Source organism: Camelus bactrianus, chromosome 2 (genome assembly GCF_048773025.1).
Source record: "Camelus bactrianus isolate YW-2024 breed Bactrian camel chromosome 2, ASM4877302v1, whole genome shotgun sequence".
In the NCBI taxonomy this organism is placed as follows: Eukaryota; Metazoa; Chordata; class Mammalia; order Artiodactyla; family Camelidae; genus Camelus; species Camelus bactrianus.
The window spans coordinates 90,786,850-90,806,805 of NC_133540.1; the positions used below are offsets into that span (position 1 = coordinate 90,786,850).

At 35.2% G+C, this 19,956-nt stretch overlaps 1 protein-coding gene across 3 annotated transcripts in view; it reads left to right on the forward strand.

The window, feature by feature from the left end:
- Positions 1-19,670, forward strand: part of CFAP299 (cilia and flagella associated protein 299) — a 494,558-nt gene extending 474,888 nt beyond the window's left edge. For 2 of the 3 annotated variants that reach the window (XM_074346047.1, XM_010974046.3), the window contains exon 6: positions 17,278-19,670. In XM_074346047.1, coding sequence (XP_074202148.1) covers positions 17,278-17,373 — 96 coding nt within the window. In that variant the 3' untranslated portion in view covers positions 17,374-19,670. The remainder of the gene's footprint in view (positions 1-17,277) is intronic. The other variant, XM_045509525.2, reaches the window with a different exon arrangement.
- The last annotated feature ends 286 nt before the right edge of the window (positions 19,671-19,956 follow it).

Genomic DNA, 19,956 nt, shown 5'->3' on the forward strand with positions numbered 1-19,956 from the left:
TTGGGCCCTAGCCAGGAGGTTCTTTTCCCATTCGGATTTGCACAGCCCATAACAAAGCTGATGCTGAGACTGAAACAGCATAAGGTTTATTCAAGGGCCAGAGGATGCAGAAGCGGGAACTTACTTCACAAGTCAGCTTCTCATCAAGGGGTGATCAATGCGAGGGGGAGGAATAGGTGTTGGTTTTCTGGGAATAGACAAGGTTCTTCCTGGAACTGGGATGCCACCTCCTTTTCTTTCTTCTGTAGTCCGGTACTTCCTGTCATGGCCACCGGTAGAGTGGCACTCACCATGCTAGTGCATTACAGTGAGCAAATAATGAGGCTCAAGGTCTACGGGAAGTCAGGTCTTCTGCCATTTTAGATTCGGTCGTTCTAATCAGTTCTGGTAGCCTCTTGTTTTTCTCTCCTGGTGATGTCTTTTAAAACAAAGATAACACTTCCCCACAGCTTATGTTCCCTCAAGGGAGGGGTAGTGTTAGGGTTAACGGCTGTGGTAATACTTTCTGACACAATGTTGTCTCCTTCAAAAGAACGCTACTCTTTTTATTCTCAGGTTTCTCATTAGTGAGATGAGCAACTGGACCTGAACATCATTAAGGCCATGTTTATTATGAATCTATGAATTCATCTTCAGTTTATGAGCACATCTTCTCTCTAATGGTGCCTCTTTACTTCTCATAAGTGGATGTTAAATATTATCATTTGAGGCAAATTACAGAAAACTTAATAAATAGCATTCACAGTCTTCCATTTCCAAGGCTAAACTACATACATAAGAAAAGATGTAAATGATTCATAGCATCATTAACATGTGTGAAATAATTTTTTAAATCAGTTTTCAATGGCATCACACAGACCATTTTAGGGCTGTATTTTAACTAGTGGCATATACGTATATCAAGAGTGTATGTCATAAGTTATAGTTTTTGTGTATGTCTTTGAAGAATCATTACTGAATTCAAACTGCTACTTGAACATGGTTCAAATAATTTTAATTAAGACACTCATTTCCAAAATAAACAATCATGAGATTTCAAAGACTTAGTTAACAATCCATGAAATACAACATTTTTCTCTTTTTTTCTGGAAGATTTTAATTATAACCCAAAAGATCATGATGAGTCTGAAGGAAAGTTACTTCTAAAATCTTAAGAGAGTGAACATTGATTTAATTAATTAGTGATAAAAGTAAAGAATTATTAGGTGAGACGGCCAATGATATTTGTATACTTGTATTCCTTTAAATTTTATTTTGTTTATCTTTTTGAAGATAAAAACTTACTAGAGAAGAACGTTGGTCTCAGCATCAATAATGTCAACTGAAATAAATGCGCAACCTAGAAGTTGAGAGTTACGTTTTAATTGGGGGGAGGACTCGAGCTGGGAGGACAGCCTCTCAGATCTCTCTGAGGGACTGCTCTGAAGAGGCAGGGAAGGAGCTAGGATATATAGGAGCTTTACAACAAAGACCAAGTAGTTGGAACAATAAAAGATTACTTGTTATCTAAAGAAAGCCAGGCATCTCAAGTTAAAGAATTTAGTGCTTTTCTATGCATGGGAGGAAGCAAACATTTGGGCTCATTGAATTCATTCCTTTGACAAGCATCTAGCTATCTAGGGCCAGTATCCTGTCCTTTCTTATTCTGAGTCCCCTCAGAGTGCACCATTGTGAGTGGCTGCAGAGGCTGGGCTGGGCTGTAGGCTTGTCTTCCCGGGGTGGGGGTTGGGGGGCAGCCGCTGACGACTTGATGGTTTCAGCATTCTTTGTTTACTGATATGGTTTCCAGTATTTTCCGTTCACGATAAGCAAAATTCTAAGCCTTACTTTACTATTAACTGGTTCTATGGCCTTGAGTAATTCACTTAACCTCCCTGGGTTTTAATGTGGAAGATGCGTGTTTATGGTTGTTGTTGTTTTTTGCTCTCCAGTGTCCCCACTAGAACCCCAGCCCCACTTCACAGAGATCCTGACTCAACAGGGCCCAGAAGTACATATTTTCCTAAGTGGCCAATGTGATTCTACTGCTGATTGTCCATGAACCACAATTCGAAAAAGACCACTTCTCAAAAAAAAGGGCAATAATCTCAAGAGATCTCGTACTCTGTTCCCAAACACAAGTATTCTCAAACGAAATATAACTATATTTTCGTTGTTTTGAACTAGATATAAAGTTAGCATGTGCATTTCCTACATGATTTCTTAACTTACTCATCCTCTTCAAAGAGCCTTGATCCTTTTGCATTTCATGCATTCACATAGCATATCTTATGGATCAACAGGAGGATCAAGAAATAAGTGAATATGCCAAGTTTTTTGAACTACAAACAAGTTATACTTTTATACTTAATATTTTTCTTAGTAATTTTGCTTGAGATTCTTCCTAAGATGAACACCTTCTTATAACTCCGTAGTTAAAGTGCTGGAAAATATTGTAAGAACAACACAACTCAACTCTCCTTTTCCGTTCCTTCAAGTACTCTCTTTGAAATATTTTATGCTTAAAATTAAAGGGGTCAAGATAAATGAAAGGTGGAAGCAGTGGTAAACAGGATGTGTTTCCTTTGTGCAACACAGATGTAGACTCATTAATTCTGAAGCATGGTTCCCATGAAACAGTTGTTTGTGAATGGTAACAGTGGAAAAAAGAAAATTATGTAGGTCTTAGAACAAGTAATATGAGTTCATTGGTTAAGAAATTCCAAATGCAATAAGAGTTTGGTTGCATTGAAAACAGGACCACTGGCTTTAACTTCCCTGCAGCTGTATAACATCTGGAACAAATAAGGCCAGTTTCTATTTTTGAGTGAAGAATGCGTGTGTGTGATTCACACCCACCAAAATGTTTCCAATGTATTATCTTTAGAAGGATTGAGTGGACGCACTTTGCACTCACTCCCCTACATTATCTGGACAAATGAAAAAAAAAAAATAGGCATTTTTCTTTTGCTTTTAGGAAACATTAACCATGAAATAGTTGAGTCTCAGCCTAACATAGGTGGTCTAAAACCTTCATGATCTCCTAATAAGATAAGAGATTGTATAAAATAGTTACAATAGGAAAAATCTTCCATAGTTACACCAGCTTTTTTTCCCTCCCCTCCCCTCTTCTGTTTACTAATGTGAGAACCCATCACCTGGAAAAATGTCTGGTTAATAGATACTCAATAAATATTTGTAGAATAAATGATTGAATAAGTGGTTCCCTCCAAACACACAAACATGATGCTACACCAATTAAAAGTTGAGGCATAGATTATGTCACTGATGCTTGAGGGAGAAGTGATAGCCAGAAAGGGTACAGTCACCCCCAATCTATATTGATACAAGTAAGTCAGAAAACAAATTACAGGAAATTATCTGTGGAAACTGTCAATGTGACCATAAACTTAGGTTTTGTTAAGATTATGTAGAAATCTTTTTGGTATGTGCTTTCAGGTGTCCTTGTGCGATCCCAGGAGTATGTAATTTAAGCCATCTCAAATTAAGGCTGTTAAGTTAGAATGTGTTTTTGATTTATGAACAAATTGACACACACAGGTTAAATGACAAGCTCAAGGTCACAGAGTTCATTATTAGTAGAGTCTAGCAATGGAGCTTAATCTTTCATATGAGATCCCATAGGGAATGTAAAGACGAGCGAGAGTTCACCCCTTGCCCTTTCAGTGCTTGTAAGGTTTTTAAGGAAACAGGCTTGTAAACAACTGCAACATAAGGAAGAAAGTGATATGCTGCAAAAAAGAGAAATGTTTTGGGAATTCAGGGAAAGAAGAGATGTCTTTTAATCTGGGGCAGGACCAAGTGAAGAGGGGATGGTGAGGGCAGCAGCACTGGGGGTTGTTAGGAGATAATGGAGGAGGTAATCTTTGAACTAGACTTGAAGAATGATTAGGTATTGAACTCATAGAGATGGAGAAGAAGATAATACCAGGAGTGAAGCCTATTAACAAAGATAAGGTTGATGGGTGTAAAGGAAAGGAAAGGAAAACCTAAATAGTTCAACTGGCCTGAAGTATTGGTTTGGAGGAGTGGAATGGGAGTCATGGAAAACGTTGAATGCAGGAATAATGAGGGTCTTGGACTAGATTTGATATGGGGAAATGGGGAAATATGCCAAGGTCTTGTGCAGGGAAATAACAGATGGAAAGCTATGTTTTAAGGAGATTAGAGGGTGTAGATTGGACACACTAGGGAGAAAGTGTGGAGAAGATGAGAGCATAACAATAATCCTGGTGAAGATCAAAGAGGACTAGGACTAGGGGCCCTCCTGTGGTTAGGAAGTTTCTGAGTTGATGTTTTTTAATATTGCAACTACCTGATCATTCAGGGAAAGACAAAACTTAGAGAATGCATATCATGCAGAAAAAGTGGTTGAGAGATTCACTTTGCTCCAACACTTTGGGGAGAAAGAGAGTTAGTTCTAGTGCTGGATGAGTATAGAGAAGATGATGAGCTGGATGGATGTCAGTAGGTCTGTAGCCTCTTCATTCTTCCTCCATCCTCCTCTTCCTCATCTGATGTGTACTGAGTACCTACTGGGCACTGGGAGCTATAAAAAGTGAATCAAAAAGGTGGGTTTCTTGCCCTAAAAACTCACAGCTTAATTGGTGGGGAAATAGACTATGCACATAAATGGCAAGCTAGAAAGTGACCTAGAGGACAGAAAATGCTCTATGTGTAAGCGCACTTGACTGTCCTTTATGATTGGATTACCACATTCTGTTGATTCTTATTTTGTAGTTAGCTGTGTTCGTTTGATAACTATGTAAGTTTAAAAAGCTAAAGCTCTAATCTGTTCTTAGAAACAATGATCAGTAAACTAAAAAAAATATGCAGTATACTGTATATATGTAGTTACATGCAATGTAATATGTATGTGCAGTTGAACTGGAATAATTCTACCAAATAAAACAGAAAAAGGAAAAAAAAAGAATTCAGAGGAAGCAGAATTCACTTGGACCTCAGGCATTCAAAAACAAATTAACAGAAGAGATAGCATCTGAGCCGGATCTTGAAGGGTGGGTATGGTGAAAATAGGAGGACCGGAGCAGGGAGGGTATTCTGGTAGGAAGGAGCATCACACACAAAGGTCTGGAAGCACAGAGCATGGGACTGCATGGAAAGGAAGAGGAATTCGTTCTGGCTAAAGAGTGATTCTCAGCATGAGCCAGACAGCAGAATCACCCAGAAACTATTAGAATATAAGATGCCTGGCCTCATCCACAAAGATACTGATTTAATTGACATGGGTGGAAGGCCTGGGCATCCATTCTTTTTTAAAAAGCTCCCTGGGTGATTCTTAAGTGCAAGCAGGGTTGAGATCAAGGTGCAGAAAGGAAAGTGATAGCAGAGAAGTTGTGAGAGAGAATTGAATTCCAAGTATGGAAGCCAAATCTAATGAGTCTTTGCCATTCTACACAGTTCAGTGAAAATCTATACCATTTGTGTTATGTCTAAGTACAAAAATGAATAAGCCATTTTGAAAGGAGATTATTTTTCTGTTGGCTAAACATTGGTGTGCAAAAGAAAATCAATTATATTAAAACTATGAAATTCAGTAGAACAGAAGCTCCTTTCTGTTACTTTGGTGTCTAATGGAGTGCACTTTGAATATAGTTGTTTGAGAAATAACAAAACAAGCAAAAAAACAAACAAAAAAAAGTTCAGAGATCTGAGAGATGCTGGATCATCCTGAGTGTCATGAACTTGGAAGGCATGTGCAATGCAGATGATGCACTGACGTAACAGGATGCATTTCTTTTCTTTTTACATACAATACTCCTCACTGTACAAACAGAAGCTCCCCAATCCAGTCTCCTCTGTCTGAAAATCACAATTGTTCAAACATAAAAATGTGCTACTTTGAAATGCAAACTGTTTTTACATGAGCTCTCGTCAGCGGCTAGTCTACCCTGTTTTGATTAGTAGCGATGTTTGTCAATTCTATGAAGCATTTCCCCTTCCTCTAGCCAATCAGGAGAACCCTAGGCTCCACCCCTAGAGGTTCAAACTGCATCATTCGTCTGTGGCAAGGTCCAGGAATCTGTATTTTTAAATGTCTCTTTGGATAAGCTTAAAGATTAGCTGGATTTGATACACACTGCTTTACATAGTGATTTTTTTAATTGAAGTATAGTCAGTTACAATGTGTCAATTTCCAGTGTACAGCATAATGTTTCAGTCATACAAATACATATATATTCCTTTTCATATTATTTTTCATTATAGGTTGCTACAAGATATTGATTTTAGTTCCCTGTGCATATACAGAGGAAATTTTTTTTTATCTATTTTATATATAGTAGTTAATATTTGCAGATCTTGAACTCCCAATTATGAGCTGTTTTTTCACCTTACCATATGTTCCTAAAGTAATCGAAGTTCATTCCTCTAAAACAAGTTTTAAGCCAACAATCTTAATTTTAAGGAGTCTAAATTGCAGATTCCTGAGACTGCACAGGCTAGAAGTACAGACCGTATACCAAGGACTTCTGCGTAATGTCCACAGTACCAACGATCCCGATAGATGCTTCCGCTGATAAATCACTGCTATTTTTCCTTGGCTCATTGTAGAATGAAGGTGGCAGTACCCATTCTTGCTATCATGGCCTCGTTAAGAATCCTTTTCATGTAGGTTTGCCCAGATGCTCATATGAACCATATGTGACAAAGACTTGTAAAGTGTAAACTGAAACGTGGGGCAGAAACCCTTTCTGGTTGTTTTACCATTGTATTTCCAGTGCTAGCACACGGTAGGTGCTCAGTAAACCTCTGTGGAATGAATAAACTGCATATTAAATATTTGCTAAAGAAATGAATAGTAGGGCCAGAAATAATCCTGGAAACTTTTGAGGTTAACTTTAAAATGTTTTAAGATCTTAGATGCTAGAAACATATGTAGAGCTAATGCTATTTTTACCAGAGTAATTGACTCTGGTTCTTTTCTCTCCTTGGTAGGTGAATTAACCCTGGGGGGGGTTTGCTGAAGTTTGAATTGCTGACTCTGGGTGTCCAGAGCAATCGTGATGTGTTAGGCTCATTGGTATTTTATTATTTTAAAAAATAAATACTTAGTCATTATTGTATATAATACAGATGCCAAAAAAAAGTGCCAAATTTTACTTTTTTTTTCATGAGCAAAAGAATATCTAGATGAACAATGTTTAAAATTAAAAGTAATTTCTCCCAGTGAAAACACATACTTCTGTTTTGGGGGGGTTTTGCTTGTTTGCTGGCTTAATTTAGAGGACGATTCCAGCAGTACCTGCTTACAGCTCCCCTCTCCTCTGTTCTGTTCTTCCCAAGCAACCCCCACCCAAGCACTTGCTACTATTAGTAGGAAAGGTGTTAATTGTCTCCTGATGCTGCTCCCGGTTCACTGTGTTAGAATCAAATGGAGCCTGTCCCAGGCTAGAAATTGCACTTCTCAAAATGGAGGTCCATAAAATCCCTACATCTTTTCTGCAGATGGTTCAAATTTAATCTTGTGAAGCTCCACCCTCCCAGTGAAGGTCCTCAGTTTTACAATCTGTCTTTTTACAGAACCCAGGTATATTTCCCATTGGACATTTTTTAAAAAGAACCTATACTGAATAGAAGAGGTTTAAGAGAGACTATGATTTCTTCAAAGTCTCCAACAGTGTCCCCTCAGCTCCTCACAAACTTGAATTAACAGGGCAGGGGACACTTACTGAATCACCAGCATCACTTTTTTGGCTCTGAATTTTCCTCAGAGGGCTCCTGTAAATGTTAATTTTTAACTGTGGCACAGTCACAGTTCTTAAGTAAAGCTGAGGTCTTGCCAACTTTCTGGTTTTGCTGCCCAAATTACTGAATGTTTGGTTGATTATAGCCCTAAAACACCCACAAACTAAGAAGCTTTTAAACATTTTCTCCCTTGGGCAATCACCTGGTCTACCTGAACCGAAGTTCTACCACATATAAATTAAGTATTTACTCAACTAACTACTGCTAAAATCAATGGCCTTGAGGAATACATTAAATGTTATACAACAGAGCTTGACTTTTATGAATTTAAAGTCCTAAAACTTAAATGCTATGCCCTCTTCTTGACCTGGAAAACTGATTTTAATTTTATACGCAGTATTATGGAACAACCCCTAGAGATAAGCACACCGTTGTTAACTGTCCAATAGCTGAACTCATATATGAGGTATAGCACAGAAAAGATAAGCAGGAGGAAAGAAAAAAATATGTATATATATAATTTAAAATTATTATACGTATAGCAATGCTTACTAATAAAAGTGAATGACAACTCTTCACCATCCAAGTTGAATATCTGTGGTAGAAAGAAAAGTACGTATTTTAAATTGCTGTTTGAAGCTTCTCAGAAGGGCAGCCCAGTCACATTATGCCAAAAGTAAAATGGACCAATACAGAAATGAGAATGGGGCAATCTGAGGAAGAGAGCTTTAGTTTCAGTTCACACTGTTCTTCACAAAATTTGTCACAAATCAGGACAAAGAGTATGGGAAAGAGTGGAAAGTGAGTTTCCTGGCTGAATGAAGGGATTAAATAAGAACAAAATGACTGTTTCCTTCATGATTTCAAAGACCTGATAACTAATGACAAAGAAGCAGGCACCAGAAGCACATGAGTCAGACATGGAGTCATTGCAGGGGCAAGAGCACAGTTAAGGGATTATCTCTAATTCAAAGAGAGCATGACTACAGTTGAATAAGTGGTCAACTCCCATGACTCCTTCTTAACCATTCACCACCCCAGCAGATGCTTACGGGTTTCTGAGGCGTTGAAATCCCAAAGCAGATTGCGGGATGTTGAAATATATCGGAACATGGAACACAGTAGTATCGACAGTGATCAAGTCCATTGGCAAGAGAGAAAAATCTCACGTTGACAGCTTTTAAATGCTTATTGCTGGTTGGAATATCGTCAGCAGAAACATTGGTGGCCTCAGTGATAGATATGACCTCAAGAGTGAAAAGCACAATAAAACAAACAAACAAAAGGCAGCCCTAACTTGGTAACCCAGAAAACTACCTCACAAGCACATGAGGCTGCTCCAGAGGATAGGTTCTTAACCTTTTGGGAAACACAACATATTTTAAAAATCTGATAAGTCTCATGGTTTGCTCAGAAAAGAAAATGCACGCCTGGGGCCATACACAGAGTAATATAATAATATTTTAGGATATTCAGAAATCTGCCTTAGTCTCTTAATGAATTCCATCTGAGAACTGAAGACCTAAAGACTCTCCAAATTATCTGGGAACAGTTGAAAGGGGGCTAAAGGACAAGTAGGAAAGGGTGGAGAATAGCCACCAGGGCTCAGGCAGGGAAGAACTCTTTAAGAGAGGCAACAGGTAAAATGAGTCGGAGTTAAATAGATCGTATCAGCTTTGGGTGAGTTTTTTGTTTTTGTTTTTGTTCTATTTTTCTATTTTTTATTTTTTTATTGAAGTATAGTCAATTTACAATGTTGTGTTAGTTTCTGATGTACAACATAGTGATTCAGTTCTACAAATATAAATTCCTTTTCATATTCTTTTTAATTATCAGCTATTACAAGGTATTGAATATAGTTCCCTGTGCTATACAGTAAGACCTTGTTTTTAAATCTATTTTACGTATAGGAGTTAATATCTGCAAATCCTGAAATCCCAATGGGCAATTATTTAACCCCTTTGGAGCTCTTCTCTACCTCTATTTTCTCATCTATTAAATCTGTAAAAACAACCATTTTACACAAGGTTATTGTGATGATAAGTAAGACAGTGTGTTTAATGTGCCACTGAATAGGTGCTCAGTGAATAAACATTGCTTCTTGGTGGTGTATCAACTTAGAAACAATGAAAGTTCTAAAAGAATATCACTTTTCACTACAGTAGTTAAAAACTGGAAATTACATATCCGTGACAGGGCAATGACTAAATAAACTGTGATACCTCAACACAGTGAAATAGTATGCAGCAGTTCTGAAAAGCAGTTAACGGTGTAGTTGCTGAGGTTGATGGGCTAGTATGAATAGATGTTCAAGACACACTATTAAGTGCAAATAGCAAGCTGTGAAACAATGTAAATACTATTCTATCCTATAAAGCGATCATAATTCATGTAAGAATTTCCCACTGATGGACATTTAGGTTGGTTTCTGTTTTTCCCCTCATGTTTAAATAACAACTTTCTATAACAAGTTTTTGATTTTTTTCCTTAAGATGGATTCCTGAAAAGGAAATTGCTTAGTCAAAAAATAGATACGTTGGAAAGTTTTAGAGAGATATTGTCAAATCAGTTTGCAGTTAGAAATTATAAATGTTTCATTATACCTGAACTGCTTATGACTACCCATTCACTATGCTCTATTTATTTTGCATATTTTTAAAATTTTAATTTTGTAATTCAAATTTATTGGAGTCATTTTGATTTTTATTTTTGATTATCATTAAGGATGAACATTTCCTTCACATGCATGTTTTTGTATTTCTTCTTCAGGAATTGTTACTGCTCTCTACACACATTTCTATACAGTTTTAGTAGGGCTTTTTTCCCCATTAAATTGTAAGTATTCTATATATAAAAAAGTAGAAAACCTTTGGCTCTCATTTTCAGTGACATGTGACGATTTAGATACCTATCTTTTAACATTTAGAATTTTTTAACATGCAAGTTTTAAATTTTTATATAGTCCTAACTATTGATTTCCTTTTCTGATTTCTTCCATTGTTTCTGTGTTTTAAAAGATTCCCATACTAAGAATGGACAAATATTTGCCAATATTTTCTTTTGGGTTGGTTTATGGTTTCCTTTATACATTTAACTCTATATTGTATTAGATTTTATAGAGTAAGGTTAGAGTCTTTTTACTTTGTTCCATCAGTTATTTTTCAGTAGTTTATAATCAATGATCTTATCTCATTGTCTTGCTTTACTCATATTTTATATTTGGCTTAGAGTCCCATCTCTCCTGGTACATAGTAGTGACTTCAGGTGGAAGTCTTTTAACAACTCTTTACAGTGCTGTGAATTTGAAGTCAGTTTCCTGAGTGCTGAATTTTCTCAACTAACTGCATTGTTTGTTGTTCTTATTGTTGTGTACGTGAGATTGTTTTTAGCACCCTTGTTATCTATTGTTAAAGAATAATTTTTAAAAGAAGGTAGAATCATGGTTTTCATACAGGTACAAAATGAACGTGTCAGAGATTTTTAATTCATTAATTAACAAGGGACCCATATGATGTTACTATTGGTTCCAAGGATTCAAAGACCAGAGACATGAAAAGGGAATAGGAGATTATGAAATGAATTTATAAATAAAAGCAAAACTGGTCTATCAAAATCAATGCAAAAATCAGTTGCCTTGCATCAAACACAACTGCTTTGCATTTATACAGACTAGAAGTATTTGCATTATCAGATTACTACAACTTAGAGTTGTGATGTCAAAGATGAGAAAACGTAGATGAGTGAGTAGTCAAGATAGCCGCTATTTGATTTTTGCCCGTTTCAAAATCTCTCACAGTTTTCCCTGACAGTCTCCTCCTCTCTTTTTATTGTAATAATTTCAAAGAAAGATTATTCTTAAAAAGCTGATCTAATTAGAGTTGCCTGACTTTTTTTCACATGGATGCAGTAAAAGTGTTATTTTACCATATAGGACACCTTAAGTTTCCTTTGTAAACTCTAAATCTGCACAATTTTGAACAAATGCTAAATTAAATTGTGCCTGGGAGTTTTCATAAGGAACCTTAAATTGGATTTTTTAAATCCTCTTTTATTTATTGACCTGAGGGTAGGAGACCAAGCCCAAGGAACACTCTCCACCATATTTCCCCTAAAATATCTATAAATTGGGGTAAATTCCTCTCTTCTCAAGGTCTCCCAAGTATTCTAAAGTTAGTTACATATAATATATAATATTCTTGAACTTTTTAAGCCAAGAAGTAAGTCAGGACTTTGCAGGCAAGTATTAAGTAAAGTCATACTTAATCCCTGAAGAGTGGCTGTCCCTACTTGTTTGCAAATATGACAGTCCAGGCAAGGCCCTGGTTTACAATTTGTCCAACTGTATGATGTACATGGCAGAGTCTTATTGAACCTATGCAAATAAGTAAACAAGCATAGAAAGTAAGGAGACTATAAAAATTTCTGAGTCCTAGGGGAATAAGTGAGAATCAGATATCATTTTAAAATGTTTCACTTCAGTTTACAGAAGCAGGCTTTACTAAGTTGCTATGGGCTACACATTGCTTAGCAGGGAAGAGATAGGGTGGTTCTTACATATCTGGAAAAGAGAACCTTAAAAGAATATCAACAATATTCCAGACAAATAACCACAATCAGTTTCTCTTATTAGTTCATTCAGTCCTATTATAATTGATTCCTGCCCCACTGGATCTTGGGTTAGCTGTCGTATTCAGTCTTCTTGTTCAGCCTAAAACAAGACCTGGAAATCCTGACTCAGTCCATCCGTGGTACAATCTGAAAGTTGTCTAATCTATGTCAGCTCGGCTTTGAATTGTCAATAATTGAAGTACCTGATATAGTCCTTTTCTACAAGATTCTGAGACTTTTATTCTTAGTTGAAGACACAGATTCTCATCTGTAACTTGTAAGAGAGACTCCAGGGAAGCATCCGAGGGAAACAATGCTATCTGTAGGTGATAGGGACTTAAAATGGCTGAGTGGTGAAACTAATAATTTTCAAATGTGAATAGTTTGACATGGGTTCATAATAAGGATAATGCAGAAAACAAGTTTAATTCTTTCTGTGACGTACAAAACAAAAGATGGTTAAGCCATTCCCTGCCTCCTTCCCCACTTAAAAAAAATTTAGACAAACCATCTAAGGATAATGATTAAATTTGTTTTAAAAGAAGTTGGTGAATGCTATATCTGATTCGGAAAATAGATGAAAATAGTTTTGTAGAGGAAAAAAATCTTGAGATACGACGTCAAATAATCCTAGGCTATGACTGTTTATACCAAGAATATCAAGTAAAGAGATTTGTAAGTAAGTCTGCAGTAAGTCCTAAACATTTGTCTCTTTAAAAGCAATAGCTGAAATTATAACAGATACATTATACTACCGTTGTCTAATATCATCAGACACAGCACAATCAGAACTCTTATAAATGTAGGAAAACCTGATGGAAATATTCCTAAGAGTTGCAAGCAGTGTTTCCCTGAGAGTAAAGCCATATTATAAGATAGCAAGTTCAATGACATAACTCCAGGGACTTCCCAAAAAGAACACATTTCTGAAATGTTGATGTTAATAACATTATACCTGTACAAATCTTCTTCAGTAAGGCTGAGCACTTCTTCTGACGTAACACCCTTCCCACAGAATTCTATGGAAAAATCTAATTCTTTCTAGCACCTGCAAGATGAAAGATAAGTCTTTGTGATTTTTCCAGGGGCCCCCTGGGAAATCTGAAAGATAGCTTCAAGTGTAAAATATATCTTGAAGGTTTTATTGATTCTTTTCTGTACTTAAGATCCAATTATGGAATGGGAAAAATCAGGGGACAATTGTCTGAGGATATTTGGATGCTTAATTAAGATAGGATCAGGGTGCTACAAAAATAATGCTGAGTTAACTATTTAATTAAAGGAACATTTAAAACAATTTAAAATGTTTAAAATAAACCTTACAGTAACATGATAGTAAAAAACCTTAGCTCTTTATAAGTGAGGAATTTTGTTCTTTGCTCTCTTTCATTTATTTATTCTCTTTCTTAAACAATCAAGGATGTAATAAATTCAACACAAAGGATAGAAAATTATTCTCGTAAGGCACAGACTATTTGCCACCTAAACAGATTACATAGGTTAAAAAAAAGGAATCCCTTTCATATGGTAAGCAAGGGACTTAACCAGTAAGCCAAGAAAGCAAGCCTTTCAAGATAAGGCAAACTTTACTAAAATTTTAGCAGATTTCATCACATCTTTTCAGACTCAGGTACTATAAACCAAGGCAAGTAAAATATACTTCCAAATTTTGTCCTTCATTTTGCTTTTTTATTGTATCAGAGCAATTCTCAGGGGATCCATGAACTCAAAATAATTTTTATATTCATACTAAGATGTTATTTCTGTTAACCTTTCAATGTGTATTCATCATTGCTATGGTTAAATGAATTAATATTTTAAATTTTCTCAATTTCCACTTCCAATATGGTAAATATTAATAATTATAATTCACATAAAATTTCTTTGGAGTCCTCCGTAAGACCCAAGATTTAACAGGGATTTTGAGATAGAACAAAAGAAGAAAAACAGAAGCCTGAAAAGCACTTTTATAAATATATATACACACATATATAATATATAGTTATTTATAGTATATATAATTATGCAGCATACAATAGTAATTATATAAATTATAAACATATAAAATTATATGTAGGTTATAAATATATATAAATGTATATTTAATTACTACTGTATACTGTTATAAAACCTCCACTATGTGATAAACTGCTTTCTCTTTGAAACACAAAAACAATTAGTGGTATTAGTCTGTCCCTGTTGCTTATATGTGGTCTCACCTAGTCATTAATTGTGATTTTTTAATCAAAGTAACTTCTATTTCATAGTAAAAACTAGAGATAGATAACTAAGAACTATCTCTCTTCCAAAAGCACTTTAAGAGACAAAAGTTTATGCTGCAACTTTCTACAGCTACACATACACCTTTTTAAGAGACAAAATGAACAGATTCATTAACATGACCCAAGATACAAACTTTCCATAGGATATAAGTAAAAGTATATAAACTTAAAATTATGCCTAATAATTAGGCACCAAATTTTCAGTATTCTATCTTAGTTAGAAACTATCTAGATATCAAATAAATATTCATTATGTCATTCAACCTAATGGTCATCTAAAGATCTGGGGAATTATATTCAAGCTGAAATACTAAATAATAAAATTACTGTTGAAATGAAGTGGTCAGAATAATGATTTAATTTTGTTGAATACAAGTTTACATTTCTCATTATCTTAAATATTGTGTAGGAGTAATGTTAGCTCATTTGATCAGTATATCTTAATAAGTTTAAGACAAGTACACCCAAGTACAGTAGAATAAAATGTATGCTTATGTTATACCTAACACTGATAAATCAGAGGACAAGCTGTTTGTATTCAACCAAAATTATTACACTAGTCTGATTTACCAAATATTTATCTCAGTTATATGACATTACATTTTTAAAACATTTCTGAGACTAACTTTTTAAATATATCATGTTTAACGTATCAAAATTTTACTTTCCACATTTTCCTGGAATTTTATAAATATTTGACTTGCATAAGAACTCATTTATATAAGAACTGTATAGGCCAATCAGAACAGAGTTTCTTTAATTAAGAGTAGACATTTAAATCTAATGTATTAGTTCCCTCCAAAGATAGGAAGATATTATATACTCATACTTAAACATGTCAAGGCCTTTCTGAATTCTAAGCATATATATACACAGAGACACATAGGGAGCTTACAGCTTCAGATCTAAACATTAGCTGCAGACCAGAAGTAAACACAAAAAAGTTATCAGTCCATATATCAAAAAGTTGTCCTTTTTCCTAATGGGCATGAGATTCTTAGTTTCTTCAAAATAAACAGACAAAGGGAAAAAAACTAACAAGTCAGATTCTCTGTTGTCTCTCACTTAAGAAAGAATACATCTTGGTAATCTATTAATTTATTTACTGAGATCACAAAGGTTAACCCGCAAAATCAAATTCCAAATCATTGTTGTCACCAATGGGGAATAATTTATCCATTGTAAAAGTTACAAAAACAAAATGCAAAAATAGTAAACAGGAAAATATGTAGAAAAAAACAACAGAGGATCAGCAGAGTTAAAGTTATTTTGCTACTGGAGATTTACCTCTGGGAACCAAGAAAAGAAAGAGTTCAAGTCGCCCAGGAGGGAGGACAACACTGGGATCACAGGCTACTCAACTGTCAGGTGAATCCACAGGGCATGCAAGTGGAACTTCCAAAATGTTGACAAGTTAGTTTTTCTTAAAAGGATGTAATTGTAACTCTTGTATAAAATGAATGGACCAAAGATTTTATTTAATCCATTAATTATAGCTTGAACTAGTAAGATATTACAAAGCAGTTCAAAGGAGAATTCAAAGAGCAGAACATATATAGGGAAAAAGAAAAATTGAAATTAACTTGCAAATAGATGCAAAGCAGGTCCCAATACTGGGCAATTATCAGTTCCATACCACTGGGCACAATTCATTTGCATCTTTGTAGACAAGAATATTTTGCATTATTATCAGTTTTCTCCAATTTAAAGATTTGTAAAATAGCACCAGAACAGAAAAAAATGTGGATAGGTGAGCCACTCAAGACCCCCTACTCTGTTTGTTTTACTCATTTCAAGATCTTTACAATTTTACTAACTCTGTTTAAGGAAAGATGAGTCCAACGTATTCTTTCTCTCTGGCACAAGAAATTGACTACTATGGAGAAAAGGGAATATCAAAGCTTCTCTCTAGTCCCAGATCTAAATTTCTTGTCATCATTTCCTATAAGAGAAGATGAGAGAGCAAGTAACACGTTTCTTTTGTGCATCAAATATGGAAAATGCCCAATGACTAATGTTTTCCAATTATAGATATTATCTAACCCTTTTAGTATCTGTCTTCTCTCTTATCAATACTATATTAGGAAATACTTGCTCCCATAGGAGCTCCCTAGGAGCCTATAAGTATGACAGACTATCCTGAATAAAAGTAAAAGGATTGAATCTTTTTTCAGAGTATAATGTGAAAGGGGAAAAAAGCAGATCAAATAGTTTTTAAACTGATAAGAAGCGTTTCATGAAACTCACCTTGGACAGGTAGTTAGTTCCACTAGTCTGAACCAATCTCAAACTTGAGATATTTCTATTTGACAAACTTGAAATCTAGATAGGATTCCTTTTGACTTATTACCCTGCAATAACATGTGTTTGCAAAGCCCTTCCCTGGGAATTCTGCAAAGTCAGTGACCCATGGGGTTCAGCAGAGTCTAGACAAGCATGAACCTGGGACACTGCTTTGATCCTAGATTTTTCAGTAATGTCACAACCTGAGGCTTCAAAGCTCCTGATTAGAATTATCTCTGCTCCTGAGAAAAAGAATATGGGTTGGGGTGGGACATGTCTGCATGGCCACAGCATTCTTAGTTCTGTTTGCTACAACACTGAAGCAAGAAGACAATTCATATAATGCTAGTTATTTTCATGGACTGGACTGATTAACAATATGATTTATGTATTTTAGGCACAACCAGGTGACAACTCTACTAGAACCCCTATCCAGACAGAGCTCTACATACAAGCTGTCATTTTTGACCATGTTTCCAGAAGAAAGACTTAAGTACCAACCACGTTAGATGGTTCCCTAATGGTTTGCTAAGTTTGAATCCTTTAACCAGAAGCAAATTAGGATAATAAATAAGTCCTGTCTAAGGCAAATTAGAATAATAAAAGTTGATAAAGAAATTAGAAAGAAAATCATAATCTTGTCTATCTTTTTATGGTATAAATAGCTTCTTAATTTGATAAGAAGTTTTTCTAAAAATTTTTCCACGAAGCACTGAAGCTGATTGTAACAGTTGATGGGAAAAAATCTTGTTGCTACTTCAGAGATATAGAAACTTATTTTGTAGTTCAGGTTTTCCAGATGTATCCAAATATTCCAAAAATGGTCCAGGTCCTACTATTGCCAAATATAGTGAGCCAGACCTTATGCTATGTGGCAGTGCGATCTCCTAAAATCATTGAATATTGATGAGAGGCCTCAAATTGGAAAACAAGCATAAGGAAATATAAATACAAGGTTTTCAATAGCACTACGTAAGTAAATATAGTATGAAATATCCCATGAGATGATGTACAAAAGTCATTAAAGTGTTTGCTATGTTTATATGCCTGGACAATATGAACCCCATGAAGCCAAGAAAATGGAATCTAAAGAAAATCAGATTTTAGAGAAATGAGGACTTCATAATAGTGAAGAACATGTTTTCCTAATGTGCCCCTGCAGGTGGCTTTTGTGCAGAAAAGATGGTCAGAGGCCATTTGTTATTTGAAATTAATATTTAGTCTTCCTCTTTTCCTTCCCATTGTCTTCTCTTCCCTTTCTAAATAATCCAGTTCTAAGCAATTAGGTGGGGCCAAGCAAGGTGGAAGTCTGCTCAGTGTGGGGATGGGGATGGGAGAGCCAGAGCAGGGTGTCCCCAGTTCCAAAAGGGTGAGAAGAGGGTATTCATGGGGGAGGTGATGGTCTGATACAAGGTGTCAGATCCCAGTCTGGGTGAGTAGAGTGGTGGTAAATTAGAATTGGATGTCTTGGTGTGAACTCATCATTTTCAATACGTACAACAGATAGACTATATGTTAATGTATGTGTGTGCACATATTCCAGTGCTCTTTCCACTGAGAGGGACTTGGGGCAGCAACACTCAATATCAGTGAGCACACCTAGCACCCAGATCTTAATTTCTCAACGCCTTTTTTTTTTTTTTTGCCAAAGGCAAGAAGGGATTCTTGGAAAAATGGCTTGATTCTGAGGCTGAGATAGGGAAAGTACAAGTGTCTGGAATATCTGTGCCAGAAAGAAAAGAAGTTCTGGAAAAATGAAGGGGACTTATCAAAAGGACACAGAATCTACCCTGAAAAGGTTCCCACTGGCCAAACCTGGGAAAGTTCAGGCATCAAAATAAGCAATGATGACAACAGGCACAAAAAAGGAAACCATAAGGTTTCTACATAAATGAATAAATGGAAAGTTTGATGAGCAACAGGATATTTACATAGTATCTCCCACAAAATATTTATTAATTACAGAGGGAACAATGGAAAAGCCTGGAAGACACCATTTTCAGTAAATGATCAAAGAGAATATGATTAGTAATGAGGTGCACTGATTTGTTCCCCACCAAATAAGATGCAACAGAGGAACTCAGCATCCCTTTTGTAATAATCCTGCCAAAGTTACATACCCTGAACCTAATCAAGAGGAAAAAATACAGACAAACCCAAATCCAGGGACATTATACAAAATAACTGGCCTAGTATCTTCAAAAGTGTCAAGATCATCAAAGCAGAAGTCCGAGAAATCGTCCCAGACTGAGGGAAACCAGAGAGACATGATCAAGGCAACACAGGATTCTGAGTCTTATCCATATCCTATAAAGGGAATTGGGGGACAATTGGTGAAAATTGAATGGTTTCTAAAGATTAGATGGTCGTAATGTAAAAACGTTTATGTCCTGATTTTGATGATTATATTGTGGTTATATAAGAAAATGTCCTTGATTGTAGGAAATTACACTAAAGCATTTGGGACTCAAGGTGCATCATCAACAAATTATTTATAAATATCTCTGAGGAAAAAAAAATCTTTGTGCTGTACTTGCAACTTTTCTGTAAGTCTGAGATTGTTTTTGAAATAAATGTTTGCTTTATTACATTTATAAGTTCAAAACTCTAATTATAATTTAACTATGTGTACAAATTATTTTGTTCTATCTATACAGATTTGATGAAATTTTAGCAATAATTTTTATGAGTTCTTCTAAAGTTTAGTTAACTAAATAACTTCAAACATTTTAAATTTTATCTATGAACTTCCTTACATTCAATTTTCTAGTGATTTCAAATTTCCAACTAACAAGCTTTCATAAACATTTAAATAACTCATAAATTTAATAAATTAAATGTATAAATGTACTGACTCATGTTCTCATATAAGTTTTAGTATAGTTCATAAATTTAAAATTTCAATTGAAAGTAGTCTAAATGAATTATTCAAATATCACATTTTATTTTGTTTTATTTTTAAATAAAAGTAACTTTTATTAAGATGTAATTTTCTCTTAATCCTTATAATTTTAGGAGCTGCCTCCCCAACTAAGTCTAATTTAGATTTGTTCTTCTTTTATTAAAGTATAATTGA